The following is a 15,124-nucleotide window of genomic DNA, read 5'->3' as shown; positions in this document are numbered from 1 at the left end:
ACGTGGAATAGTATGCGAAGCGTATGTATGAAAGTAGACTATTGTTGTGAGATAGTCTGGTGTAGCTGTGTGTAAGTGAATCAGTCTGGCGGCTACTCCAGACATTGGTGCTGTTGGTGCGTATCAGTAGTTAAGTGGACAGCCCTTGTGCTTTTATGAACAGATCATGATCTCACTCATGAATAGCTATGAGAATTGTACACATGTGACTGGTAGCTAGTATAGCTTTTAATAGTGGTCATGAATTGGCCAAAAAATAAAGCCGGTTCACAAACAAGTATATAAGAAAAAACAATAGGAATTTTAGGGACAATGTAGTCATTAGCACCCATCACCTGTAACATCAGCCTGTACAAAGTGAAGATAAACATTATGAAGTACATGAGTCCTGGTAGGTGGTTCTTGGTTATCAGTTCACTGTTTATACCAACCCACGAATGCTTATTGTTTGTATCTCACTTAGTGGGATATCCATATGGGAGTTCAACTGCCCACATTGTCATCTGTGAGGGATGGTACAGCTTTATTGTATTGGTATTCATAAGGCCTCTAGGTGGATTTGCTTGCACTGATTTACAGAAGCTAATCATTGTTTAGGTAGCACAGTAATAAGCAGCAATGGCAGAGTGTACACATGAGAAGAGAAAGAAAATGAGAGAAGCAGTTTGTAAAATTGCATATGTATGTCTTCTCGTGGATTTGGAAAGCAGTATTAGTTTGGTCTCTTGCTTTGGTGGAAGTTCGTTTAAAAAAGAAAAAAAACATTGTTGTAATAGTTTTATATTTTCAGCCCAAAGAGGAGGTTACATTGCATGATGTAGGTTACAAGTTTAGTTTAATATGAAGACCATGAGTCAGCTCTGGCTTCTGTTGTGTTGTACTGAATAGTATCTCTACCCTTGTATGTTGCTATACATGTACATACAAAACTTCACTACTCTACACCAAATTGTTAAATAATTAAAATTATCCTAATAGAACATACATATCATCATCTGTGTAATGTGTACTGTTCGTAAACCGAAAATTAAAAATTAATGATATGTTTTGTTGTGGAGACTGTATGCATATCGTATACAAGGCCTACATGGTCCAGGGATGTACATAGGTTTAGAATAGTGGTGGCTATAAGAGACAGTTTTGAGTCCAGAAATGTGCAAGTCAGTCATTAATCTGTAGTGGTTGGTGAGTGGTAGCTATTTTATTTGAGTGCTGGTCGATGCCAAACGTTGTGGGCAGTCTTAAAAGAAATGTTTATGGCAACGTGTGTGCTTTCCACACTCTGCTTGCGTACACAGTAATGTAACTTAGCACTAAATACATCTATAGACCGTATATGTATGTACAACCTATCTTGCAGTTATGAACGCTTGAAAAACCTGATGTGTGGCTAGAGCAATGATTATGGCAGTGACTAATGATTCTGTCAATTTGTGACATATAATATGTAACCAGTTGCTGCCAGGTGAATTATAGAAACGACGGTATTGTCTTGACTATATTTGTGTGCGTGAGGAGTAGACTAACAAAGCAACTGTGAAATTGAACAACAAATTACATTTCGGAAGGCCATATTAATATGTAATTACATATTGATATTTCAACTTCACCTTCCTCATGTAATTCCTAATAGCATGCAGGAATTACATGCCCTGATCCATTCGGAAATTATAAAGCACTGAGCATGGTGTAATCTGTAATACGTGAATGTCCATATATGTGATAATCCATGCAGTTGCCTGTAGCTAAAATAAGAATCATACGTATTTCGTGCAGATTTCGGTTTAAACGTAGATGTTGTTACTTGAAACTGTACAATACAAAGTAATTTTTAATGTTTCAAAATACAAAATGACATGTCCTTGAATAATGTTTTGGTAATCAAGTGGAATAAATTCTGGCAATGATGTCTGTGGCTGTAGTTAGCAGAAACAAGGTGGTGGTGTTGGAAGTACTGTAGTGCAGGTAGTTGCATCTTCATCCTTCCCAGGCAAACTGCACAAGTCTTCTAATGGATCAGGTTGGTAAATGACCCGTACCAAGTTTTGTGTAATGGCACTGTTGCCACGACACACCTATGTGCCAGCAATACATATATACATACATAATACATTTGTTTGCACGTACATACAGATGTATTCATATAAGTGCAAACACGCATATACGTTTCTACATACCTACGTACGTGCGTATGTACATATATAAAAGATATGCACACATATTGTTATACAGCGTTACTGATGCTTACCCACTTCAGTGCTGCAATATTTAGTGAACCTTTGATTTCTCTTGTGTGTTTCTTGCATTTTTGCATATAAATGGTAGCATTTATGCTAGACGTTGGTCTTGATGTAAATCGTGTTAATTGTCTTGACATCTTTTTGCATCTTCCTTTAGCATTTGGCCACCTAGCAAACCTTATAGTGTAATTCTGGCTTTCTACAGCATCAAGGCATTTGGATTCTATTGCGTAGGTCACATTCTGACATAAGTTTCTATCTAAATCAACCTGTATATGTAATGAATGATTAGCATACATAATACGTAAACGGATGTTGCACTTACATCTTCTGCAGTAGCAGGGATATTCTGGAAGACAACAAGAACCAACACTAGAACCAAACTGGTCACTATCTGGTTGAAGGACATACTGATACTGGGAGTGTATGTTATACCAATATCAGGTGTTCTTGCTTTGAAGCTTATATAGTCTCAGTATGTAACACTTTGTTGGTTTCAATTGGGGGTTAACCACAAACAATATGGTGGTATAAATCCCATCAGGATAACTTCTTTAGGAATCAGGCTGAATAACTGAGAAATAGTGTTTAATCAAAACACATCAGCGTGTTCAATAGAAGGGGTAACCATGCCTTTCACCCTAGTATTTGGATTACCAAATTCCTGCATACAAAATCAGTTTCAGTTTACATGTTTTGGATAGTACCATCAGAGCTACAACATATGCAACTGTAAAATTTTGTATTTTAAAGTTGTGGCTACATTTTACTTCTTAATCACTGTGTGCTTAGTTTGTTAATGTCTATAAGTTTGTAATTTTCTTAGGTAGGTTTGATTTTAAACATGCAGATATGTATATGAATTTGGTCTTTGGATTGACACCATGTGTATGTTCTTTTATATGATATTTAACTGAATGCTCTTCAATAACTGTGTTAAATCATAGTATTATTTTGTGCATAGCCTAACTAGTCAAATAGATCCGGATGTCTGGAACAGTATGTAATTTCCTTACTTTATTTTTATGTTAGTTTCCTGACCTCACTTGTAAGTTGTGTTTGTTGTCAGTAAAGTAGCTAAGATGTGTTCTGTAAGCTAAAATTGGCAATGTTATGGACCTAAACTTTACTTGTCAAATGCACAAGTAAATCCTTACATGATTTACTGTGTGTCTTTTATACTGTCTAAAGAGAATAGTAGTATGACACTGAGAAACTTTAAGTGTATTTAAGTGACTAATAATATTATTAGTACAATGTGCGTACATGTGTATGCATACATGCTGCCATCCCTGGATTCAGTTTATGATTTCATCACAAAAAGGACATAGGGAAAATGTTTGATCTGTTGTTGCTAATTGTTGGGACTCATATGTGTATTCACTATTACCTATACATGTATTCACTAATAGTTACACTTTCAATAGTCTTAAGACCTATATACTTATCCCACTACCTATAATGATGTTTATGCAAATACAATCCCATTGTCTTGCAGTGATGAAATGGTTTACTTGTTCATACATTCCTGTCAATGGTTGCATCAAATACATATGATATGTATTGCAGCATATACAAACAGTGCCGCTTGCTTAACATTGGCATTTTATAGTCCACAAGATCGTAAAGAGCAATGGTAGTCTCTCCTTGTCATCAGTGACAGGAATTTGTGTGAAACATCTTCAATGCACACATGCTTGTGCTGCCTACGCTGCTATGTATACAAGTTCTGGTTAGATGCTATTGATTGTGAGGATTCACACCCCAATAACACGTTGCTGTCTTTTAATCTCTAGGTGGGTCATGTACTTTATTATGTTTTCTAATGCATATCTACACCTTCAGCCACAAGATAGTATAATTTTAAATAGTTGGGAGGTTTAACCAAAATGTATGTGTATATTCCAACAAAGCAATGATGTAATGAAATCACTAAATAGTGGCACACAAGCAACCATGGTAGCTATGAATAGGGATGTCTAATGGATTCTTAAGCATATTTAGCCACAGCATCCTGTAGAGTTTGAAAAATGCTGCAGACTGATGTATGGGTTGCCACATTTGCTTTTATAATAGCTAGTAATTGTTAATAAACAAAAAGTGATTCTCCATACTTCTCTATTGAACACCATTGGTAGCCATGGCACAAAACAAAATCAAGTGACATATGGGTGATTGTATGTCACTATTTGCATAGCTTACGGGGAAACTAATACAGGTGTTCAGGTTCATTTGCACCAACTGAAAACCACTCTATGGATAAACTGGAACACTGTTCTATGTGGCAATCAACTAAACTAGCCTGCTATCATCTTCCATACGTTTTCTAGGGGGATATCTAATATTGGGGGCTTACGCACACACCTAGCTACTCTAATCATGAGGAAACTCACCGGAAGAGCACTACCTTGACCACAGTGTTGGGCATAACACACTAATTTTGTAACGCATTGTGTAACATCGTTACTTAATGCAGTAACAAAGTAATATAATGATATCTAACACATAAGTAATGCATTACTAAAGTAGTGCATTACTACTCGTTACTGTAATGTTATTGCCTAACGAAGTACTAATGCGTTACTTAACTAGCACATTACTGTAATATTATTACCTAACGAAGTATCTTTATACATTGTGTAATACACAATATAACATATCAAGTCAATAAATCTAAGTCCTTGAAATTAGGTTAGGTAATTCTAAGGCTGCAGCACATGTTGCTGTCAGACCTTCAGTGCTGGTCACTGTAAAGTGTTAGTAATAAAGTAATATTACTAGTTACTTTTAAACTGAAGTAATATATGACATTGGCAACGAATAATAAGTAATACATTACTTTTTAAAAGTAGTGGCCCAACACTGCTCGACCAGAAAAATGTAGTGCCTAAATTGTTTCCAGGATGCGCCACTTCCATGTTCCTTTACAGTAGCATGTAGACAACTGAATTACTTTCAATAACAATACTAGGGTGATTCATAATAGGAATATCAAAACTTCACAAAATTTATGGAATTTCTTCTTCTGTAAATTTCATTAAGAGGTGACACAAGTATTTCAAATGTAGTATAAATAGAGTCTGTACGTTAAAAACAATTGTGTCATCAATTTGTATGCCACTTGAGATGTAAAACACTGTGTTTGTGACGGTGAAAATTTGTTAAAATGACGAAATCATTTTTACTGTGCAGCAGTTATACATGTGCAATAATGTTGCAAACTGTATGGAAAAACCGGTTATTAACTGGTATTGTCTAGGTCAAGCCAATTATTGGCTAAGAAGCCTTTAAACCAGTTTTTCCCACCCACTTGGTAAACCATAAATTACCCCTGCTGACAAGCGTTAACATCGTATCATAACCTCATGTAATAACTGTTATTGTAAGTCAGGATGTTGATGGTCACTTTGGTAGGATAAGTAGAATTCGGGGAAAACGGGAACGGGATGGGAACAGAAAGTGGGAATGGGAACGACCAATGGAAAATGCCAAATAAAGGTCATCATGCAATGTAGAGGTTGAGATAAAGGTTTAATTTTACAGCACAATATTTCTTTGCAGCATTATTCGTATTTTTTTTGCTAAAACTATTGAAACACTCTAATAGAGCAGTCACCTGCATTAGAATACTCTAATAGAACATTCAAAAATGTTTTGTTAACTATGCCCACAAGGGACCCCACATTGATAGCCTGTGAATTGATAGGCTATAGCTGTCATAGATTAGGTGCTAAGTCATCAATTTAGCTACTCCCTTGAAACCATAAAACTTACCCATTACAGCATGAATAAATTTACAAACGATTCTAATTAACTGATAGTGCCTGCAAATAGATGCGGGAAATTGGGAAAAAGTCACATGATAAATATGTGGTAGCTGCAGGATTTGTAGGTAGATGCATGGCTGCATTGAGAAGACTAAGGACAATATGAGCAGTCATGCATTGGGACTCCTTTTGGTGCCACTTCAGCTTGACAAGCATACCAGTGCTGCATGCGTACTCCCATCACATGACTTCTTAAATAGGTGCACTTTTCGAAGCCTATAATATGCACTGTCAGTTAACTAGAGCACTTTGTGAATCTCAGTTTTCATCAGTAGCTATCATTTTAATGTTTAATTGTTGAATATTTTAAAATGTTTATGGTTTCAAAAGGAGTAGCTAACTTACAATATTGATGACTTAGCTACTTAATCTATGACAGTTATAGTCCATCAATTCACAGGCCATCAATGTGAGTCTCTGGTGGGATAGTTAACAAAACATTCTTGACTGCTCTATTAGAGTATTTTAATGCAGATGACTGCTCTATTAGAGTGTTTTGATTGTTCTAGTGAAAGGATTCAAACAATGATGCTAAACAAACATTGTGCTGTAAAATCCAACTTGAACATTGTATGATGACCTTTATCAGGCATTTTCCATAGGTTGTTCCTGCTTTCTGTCCCGTTCCTGTTTTCCTCAAATTCTACATATCCACTTTGGTACCACCCTAAGGCTTCCATACAGGCATGTTGAGTACCATTGTGTCTGCTAATTTACAATCAGACATCCTGTAGAGCATTCAGCCTTTTAAAATCACCCTGTAGATTTGTAGATAGTTCAGCTATACATACTGTACAGGGTTCAATTGTGTAACAAGTCACCCTAATAGCTACATGATAATCATTTTATTGAGTTTCAACATTTTTATTTATTTATTTATTTTTATTTATTAAGGCTTTACAGCACAAGTGCTAAAGGTCTGTAGGACACCTGGTTACAACAAATACATAAATTTATGCGGATAGTAGTTTCCGACGATTCCTGCAGTAAACAAAAAAGGGAAGCCTTAAAGCTAACCATTAGACTGGTTTTGGGGGCTTGCAATTCCAAAATGAAGTGATATCTATACCAAAACAACCAAGTTGTGAAAACAGGTTGGCTGTTGTACTATACTTATACTTACATGTATGTGCATGTGAAATGCAATACATGAAATTTTTCCCAAATAAGCAAGACCACTGTTTAAACTTAGGCATAACACAAGAGAAGGCTTAAATAATGTACGACGACAAAATGGATAAGGATTTTTGTAAACAACCATTAAAACAGTAATGAATATACCATAGAGTTTGGTTGTTAGGCACATATTTGACATTTTTGTTACTATTATGTCTTTGTTAAGCACATGCATCTAATAAAATACCTCGCCGTGAGCATTCATGGATTAACTCTCTTGGGATGGTGTGATTTGCAGTCTTTACTTGTACCAATATTTCCATCATGTGGAGCATGAATTTTATGGTGCAGAAGACTATTTTGCTTGGTAAGCATAGCAATTATTGACCATATACCATGTGGAATTTCAATCCTTGCACCCTTTGTGTTCATCTGCATGCACAATTAAGTACTAGAAACAAGTATGCACTTATTATATGTGCACTAAGCAACTAGACTCTAGTACATACATGACTATGCATCTACCAATTGGTAACAGTGCACTTTGTTAGAACGGTCATTCATCTCCAATCTTATTATGTCACATATATGTAACCTGTTTTGTAGTGTTTCCTAATTTGATTAATCAATCAGTTTGATACTGTAGCCATGTACTCAGTTTCAAGTGCTGCCCTTTTCTACAAGACAGACTATGGTTTGTCATTCAACTGGAAACTCTATAGGATGGGCATATTAATATTTTCTCAGTGGGATCACATGTGTGTAACTGTGTGTATATTCAATATAAGTGGATATCATTTCTCAAGGTAATGTTTGTGATATACAGATCATTTGTTTGTTCCAATAGCTAACAAAGCACTAGATATATTATTTATTTGTTCCATAACTATCACTATATATGGTTGTGCTTTACCTGGTGCTTAAGTGAAATTTATTGTAAGATTTCAGTTTGTTGATATATAATTTTGTAGTATTATGTGTTACCATGGAGAGGTTGGTTTATACCTGACCACTAATGTGTTGAGATGTTGTTGAGAATCTGTTTAATAGTTCTATTGGGTGTAGCATACATACATACATGTGTAGGCTGCTTTCCATTGATTATAATGTTATTTTTATCTGTGCTTTTGGGATTACTCTCAGTCAGGTTTCCTGATGGTATTTGTATTATAGGAGCTAATTGGTTAGGTACTGAACAGATAACACAATGTTTAACCAGGCTGTAGGATCAGGTGTCCTACAGAGCTTCAACACTTGTGCTGTAAGATAAAACAATGCCCATTTGGTTCCATGTGAGGTACTTTGAGATAATAAGTCACTCTCTAGGACTCATATGGATAAAAATTATATGAAATTAACAAGGAGAATATATCCTGACTGCGTGGTAGGCGTTTGAGCATAAATTGGATGGCTGCAGGATCAAGGTCCAGTCACCTTTCTGTAACTTTTCTTAATATAACATCTTAAAACCTGGCTGTTTGACATGTAGGACCAGGTGTCTTACAGACCTTCAGCATTTGTACTGTGAAGCCATAAAACCTTAATAAATAAAATATGCTGCAAGACAAATAGTGCTGAATCCTTAATGGAATGGGAAGATTGTCCACCAGTTGACCAACTTGAACTCTGGTGGTTTTGTTACAGCAGGTGTCCAGTTTGTTTATTGTTTACTTGCCTGATGTCTTACAAGCTATAAAAATGCTTATAGCTGTGTTGGGCTTGAGGTTCAGATTGTAACTACGTAGCTACAGTATAGGTATGTATGTAAAAATGTAGGTGTTTTACCAGTTTGTTTTGTTAATGTTGAATTACACTAATGAGTTGTGTAAATGAAAGGAAGTTTGTTCACACAACTGTAAAAAATAGTTCTGTTTGTTTACTCAACCATAAAAATTATTTAACTATCACACACAGTGCCTTTTAAAATTGTTTACACATGGATGTAGTTACCAGTTAGTAAGGGAAGTTCCAATTGTTATCTCGTAGAAAGAACTCATTATTGTGACTTGTCAACCCACTTACGTAGCTATTTAATGAATACGTTTTTTTTTTGTTTTTGTTATTAATTGCAGAATTTTGTTGCCAACATAGGTAACACTGATGCATAGATGAGTGTCTGATGTAATTGTGAATAGGGTCAGACAGTCATGGTATTTGGTAGCAGAGATTGAAAAACTGTACATACATTAATGTAACACTTTTACTAGGGAAATCAAAGGAAAATCCAGTGTACATTGCTCATGTCCAAACTCATCAACTACATTCTTTGCCATGCTACAACTTCATTGGAATGCAGCCAGCAATGTCAGACCCTTTAAAAGTCTACCCAACACACCACATCACTTGCCCTTCACTACGTACATATTTCACATTGTATAATAGCCACAGTGCAGTTGTGATTGTGGGATATGATTTAAAAAAGAACACTACAAATCAACAAAACACACTATTTAGCCATACAGTACATATTATACAGTTCCACAATCACTGTACACCCTTTAAACAGACTTCACCAATCAATAAACAGCACACACTTCAGTAATTGTACCACACCTACTAGCAAAGTATGCATTAAAACGAAAATACAAACTATCCCTCACATGATTCTTCTTTGATAGTAAACACAACCTTGAGACTAGAATCACCAATTCCGCTGTTTTCTAACTGTGCACCACATGTTCCATCATCTTATATTTTCTCTACATATACTGTACCGCATCTACTAGCGAAGTACGCATTAGACGAAAATACAAACTAACACAACCACTCACATGATTCTTCTTTGATATTCGACACAACATTGAGACTATTCCACTGTATGCCATGTGTTCCATCGTCTTGTAGTCTCTGTACATCAATATCTTGACAACAAAACCTGTCTCAGTAAACAGCACCACTACAATTCACCTTGGAATTCACACTCCATTATGAGAGACATGTTCTTCACCATTTTCACATAGTCCAGTACAAAGGTCATACCATAGACTCTGGTTATTAGGCGCATGCGCTTATAATTTTTGGAGGAATTATTTGTGAAATTTACTATGCTTGTTAAGCGCATGCGCTTATAAATTACGGAAAGGAATTTCTGCTAGGAGGGAATTAGTTGTACCCACTACAGTTTTCAAGCGATTTGAACACCAGTTAATAGCTTGCTTCAGCCATGGAAACGGAAATCCTTAGAAGCCAGGTAGCAGTTACAGCTATCGTTATTACAGACGGCAGTATCTACTAGACATGGGCCTGGTGAGGCATCGAGTGTGCCATGACATGTCTGATTCATTCGGACAACAATTTTACGTAGTACGAGGTGGCAGAGGCAATTTCAACCATATGCACTTAACAAGCAGGTGTCTAGCATAAGTCTACCATATGCGCTTAACAGGAAATATGCGCTTAATAACCATGTATGCCTAATAACTGGAGTCTACGGTACCTCCTTTGCATCTCACACTCAAAACAAAAATTGGTTGTATAGGTTTTGAATACAAATTGCAAACTGTATGTAGTAAGGAAGTCGCTAACCAGGAAGTGTTATGTAATGGTCGGTAACGCGGACATCAGTAAACTGTAACACAGACGTGTTCAGGATTTGCCTGATATGTACACCCTTGCCTTCAGGCATTGCATGCCCTTGGGCATTGGGTGTACATATTAGGCAAACCTCTCACTGACATGTTACAACTATAACTTACATACCTCAACGTAGTGTCGACATCCTTGCCAATAATAGCATGTACAAGTAACTTGGTCATTTCTATGCTGGCAACCTCTACTTTCTCCAGCAAGTAGAAACCCAGTAAGATCTGGGGTATACAATCACTGGTATGGTAGCTCATGTAGACTCTGTGTGTGTATGTGTTGTCTCTTGGTTGGTCTTTGCACTTTTACCATGTAAACATCTAGTTGTATGGATTTTATTTTTATTTGCAAGTGTTTTCTCGGAATTTCCTGTATGCTTTGCTCACTAGACCATTAGTTGCTGTCTATTGTGTATCATAACAGAATGTGATGTAACATACATACCAATAGTGCCAGGCCCTGTGTGGGTAGTTGATACCTCAGACTTTCTTGCTACCTAGTGGAATTGGGATTTGTGTGTGTGTGCATGTAATGTATATGATTAGATGTGTTCATACATTTCAAATGGTGAACAATTGTTAGTAGTGGTATGTATGTTGATGAACAAAACTAATTAAAGATTTAGAAATCACCATCTTGCTTACCATACAGGAATGAATCGACTATAGTTACATATGCTAAGGCAAGAAAAAGTACAAGGCTTTATGAGTTTTGACAGTTTCATTTTTCCTGGTGTATGCATTTTATTTTACCAACTGTTCCTTGTAAAACATGTTCCTCATTTCCTATTCTTCTGTTGATCTGTCTTTCCTTACTGGCAAGTGAGGAATTATGTGTGAGAAATGCAACTTTTTGTGTCATTATATTTTATTGGGTTCAAGACAAAAATGATATAGCTGATCAACCAACAAAGGGACAAATTAACATTTATTTGCAATACAGTAGTTTTGTTACTATGGTGAAATAGTTGATGATGAGGAATTTACAATCACTGTATGGTGATGTGATGGGAAGTTAATTTGACACTAAATGTTTGTTTTCCTGATGTAAGTAATTTACTTAGTTGCTAAGGGACAAAGCAGTATGACTAAAGAAGTGTAAACGTAATCCTTAAAAGTTTGTAACAAAATTAACCATCACTTGTTACAAGTATTGTGAGTATCAAGGGCATCAGAGTAGGTGCGACCAGTAGAGCCTCTACTGAAGTAAGAAAAAACCTTCAAACTTGATGAAGCCAAAATTGAAGTAGTGAACATGCAATACTTACCATTAATTTAATGACAACATTTGATAAAGACAACACTTAATCTAACCTGTCTTTCACCCAAAACAGCTTCTTGTCCACTTTGTCTGTATGAAGTGCCTCTAAAAATAATTAGTTATATTTAGCTTTGGCTATGTTTGTTTGTGTTACTTTGAAAACATTTCTTGTTAATAGGTAAGTAAAAATAGTAATACAGAGGTGCTTCTTGGTCGGTGTCCAGTTTTATCCCTAAAATTGAACACTTGACAGGTAGCTATAGCTAACACCTTACGCACAGTGTTTCAGTCCTCCAAATAGCATCTCAAAATACTCCCCCAAAATCCAGCCTCCTCTACGACTGAGCCTTACTACTTTGTCTTTTGCTCTGATCCCCCTGGTGAGTAAGCTCATTTTTTATTGTTTATCAACTGTCACAAGAGTAATGTTATTAGTTTGTCCATTGCAATATTATATCTTTCTTTGTATTTTAAAAGTTCAGTAAAATACTAGAAATACAAATCACATTTATGTGTAATAAAAATCAGTGTACAGTAACTGCATAGTTATCTATTTCTTTGCCTGAGCAACTGGTATGGATGTAATTGTCTTATTCTTCTGTTATTGGGATTGTTACAGCATTGTCAAGAGATACTGATCCAATCTTGAACTTGCGAGGTATCCCACACACCTATAGAGAAAATATACATAATTGCAAATACCAAAATAATACACTCTTATACTGGCAAACCTAACATTGTATAGACCTCATGTCAAGCTAATATCAGGCATATTATAATGTGTGTTTCATGGCCTCTTAATAATGTGCCATTAAAAATGGTTCAGTGACTCATGTTGATCATATCTATAGAGTGTTTGTTTAACATTCATACTTACCGCTTTTAATGCATCTGCATTCAATGTAGCTGTAAATCCTCTTATAGGACCTTCACAGAATGTCGTGTGAACAGTTGCTGTGACGTTTCTGTCTTCATTTCTGGATATCCGCTTTAGTCGCCTGACAGCTCTGTTACAAAATGTTTCACCTCTGGATTCTCTGTTAAACTTCCGATGTAAGATTATGCACCTTCGATCTTCTGTTAGAAAATATTTATCTATTGCTCCATAAACATCCTGACAAAAGTTTTCAAAGACTTGAGGTAGATCTGGACAACCCTATTAAAATATTACATCTTGCTAATATTAAGCTATGCTGGCAAGCTGAGAAACACTTACGGTATTGCTATCTCCAATGGTGCCCACTTCACCACAATTAGAAGTAGTCTGACAAGAAGCTTGTAGTAGTACTTCCAATACCAGTATAGCTGCAACCAGGTAGTTAATCATTGTGACTCTATACGCTTCATAAAAGCTGTCACCACTGCCAGGTCTTTTATAGCCATGCAGTTAGTAGCTGTATCTTGTGACATCACAAGTGTTTCCTACTTTCATTATTCACACCTGGTCTAGTTGGTGGATATGAATTGCAACTTAGTGTACACATTCCCCTGTAAATTTAGTAAATAAAGACATACACATTGTCTGTACAAAAAGGTTTCACCTGATGTTTGTCTGTATACATATCCATATTCTGAGTAATACACATCATGTGATTTCTCTTCCATAATTGTGAACAGGGCAGGGTTGGGGGTAACGTGTTACACGGGTAATGCATTGTGTAGTACATCACACAATGGATATTACTTTCGGCGGAAATTGTACGTAATGTGCTAATTTCTTTTGATGCACATTGTACCTGGTTGTATTTTGTGTCCATAAATTTATGCATGAATAATGAGTGATAATGTATGGGGTGTCCTTGATACAAAGATAATAGTACAATGCAGTATGTATGGTTTTGTGGCTGAAATTCTTTTTTAAAAAAGGTGTCTATGCATTACCTTGTAGGGCTGGGAGCTTGTGTTTAGTGGGTTGGGCTTACTTTATAGCTTGCAATAAATGGGATAAAATAACTAAGAGTAATATGTATGAAATCCAGCATGTTATGTTACTTAGAAATAACAAATGATATATGTGACAAGTTACAGTAACAACTCCGTTTTATGTACAGTACATACCAAACTATTTAATTAACAACTGTAAGCACAAATACTATTTTCAACTTTGTCATGCATCAATATTATAGTTAAAATATCAAATTTGTGGTCAAGATTTAATACTTGAATGGCTCTCAGTGTTGTTATTGTGAACTTCGAGTTTGGTGAATCTTAACAGCCAAACATTTTATTGTAGTTGTAGTTTTTTTATATGGAATCTGAATTGGAATCACTTGCGAAAACTACATAGTTGGCATATGTACATACTCCTTACAAATTCTTTCATTTCCTGGACAATTTTGTACATATAGTCTTACATTATATTATGACATATAAAATAATGTTTCATAAGTGTTAGTGTCCATATACAACTTTTATCATGCTGACCACTGGTGTAGCCTTACTGTCCATGTGTTACTATAATAGAAGCTGTTTATGTGTTTTGAGAGGCCATATGAAAAAAATTACATACATCCCTCTTCTTACATGAGCATGGCACAGACACAAATATTCTTGCAGCAATTGGCTGTACCAATAGAGCATAAAGTATATTGTACGTCATTATTGTGTGTAGACTAGTATGAAGTGATATCATTTGATATTTGTACACTGTCTGAACACACTGTTCTAGCAGACAAAGGTGCCATTACTCTTTTCAGACAACTAAATGTACTCATTAAGACATTGCACTAAAATACTAAAAGACACCATTACAGTTCATGTCACACTATTGACCAGGTTATTACAGTGTAACATATGTTTAAATATAATATGTAACACTTTCAGACCTCAGATCAAAGGAATTCCAGAGGATACATTTGCCATGTATACCTCAACACAGGGAGACATCTAAATGTACACCGGTGTACATTGAAATGTATCACGGGAAAGTGGTTGCACTTCTAAAAGAGCAAGCTACTTTCATCAAAGCAAGTATGGCCTTGATGTGGATGAGGTAGTGGTATCACCCTCTGTTTGTTTTATACAAAGTGTTGCCAGAAGCAGCAGTCAAATGAAGGCGTTTTGGTATCCTTACTGTTCTACAAGTTGGAAAATGTTACT

At 35.8% G+C, this 15,124-nt stretch overlaps 3 protein-coding genes across 4 annotated transcripts in view; 1 reads left to right on the top strand and 2 right to left on the bottom strand.

Annotated features, from left to right (window-relative positions):
- The window catches only part of LOC136261050 (5-oxoprolinase-like), a 100,036-nt gene that overhangs the window by 62,171 nt on the left and 22,741 nt on the right, over positions 1 to 15,124 (top strand). The gene's annotated exons all lie outside the window — the stretch shown is intronic.
- On the bottom strand, positions 1,789 to 2,689 carry LOC136261968 (uncharacterized). Its single transcript, XM_066056067.1, has 3 exons — positions 2,566 to 2,689; positions 2,249 to 2,509; positions 1,789 to 2,075 (listed from the first exon to the last, which is right to left on the bottom strand). The coding sequence occupies exons 1-3, from the start codon at positions 2,647 to 2,649 to the stop codon at positions 1,923 to 1,925; spliced, it is 498 nt and encodes a 165-aa protein (XP_065912139.1). The 5' UTR covers positions 2,650 to 2,689; the 3' UTR covers positions 1,789 to 1,922.
- Positions 12,469 to 13,401, bottom strand: LOC136262144 (uncharacterized). Its single transcript, XM_066056300.1, has 3 exons — positions 13,242 to 13,401; positions 12,903 to 13,181; positions 12,469 to 12,696 (listed from the first exon to the last, which is right to left on the bottom strand). The coding sequence occupies exons 1-3, from the start codon at positions 13,350 to 13,352 to the stop codon at positions 12,616 to 12,618; spliced, it is 471 nt and encodes a 156-aa protein (XP_065912372.1). The 5' UTR covers positions 13,353 to 13,401; the 3' UTR covers positions 12,469 to 12,615.

This window comes from Dysidea avara, chromosome 7 (genome assembly GCF_963678975.1).
Source record: "Dysidea avara chromosome 7, odDysAvar1.4, whole genome shotgun sequence".
NCBI classification, from domain to species: Eukaryota; Metazoa; Porifera; class Demospongiae; order Dictyoceratida; family Dysideidae; genus Dysidea; species Dysidea avara.
Note: the sequence above shows the minus strand (reverse complement) of the source record. Positions and strands in the feature narration are given on the sequence as shown.

Coding starts and splice junctions, on each gene's coding strand:
- LOC136261968 (XM_066056067.1), bottom strand. CDS start 2,649: ATGTCCTTCAACCAGATAGTGACCAGTTTGGTTCTAGTGTTGGTTCTT. Junction 2,510..2,565: donor TCCCTGCTACTGCAGAAGAT/GTAAGTGCAACA, acceptor TTACATATACAG/GTTGATTTAGATAGAAACTT. Junction 2,076..2,248: donor ATATTGCAGCACTGAAGTGG/GTAAGCATCAGT, acceptor GCTGGCACATAG/GTGTGTCGTGGCAACAGTGC.
- LOC136262144 (XM_066056300.1), bottom strand. CDS start 13,352: ATGATTAACTACCTGGTTGCAGCTATACTGGTATTGGAAGTACTACTA. Junction 13,182..13,241: donor CCATTGGAGATAGCAATACC/GTAAGTGTTTCT, acceptor ATATTTTAATAG/GGTTGTCCAGATCTACCTCA. Junction 12,697..12,902: donor ATGCAGATGCATTAAAAGCG/GTAAGTATGAAT, acceptor TTTTCTCTATAG/GTGTGTGGGATACCTCGCAA.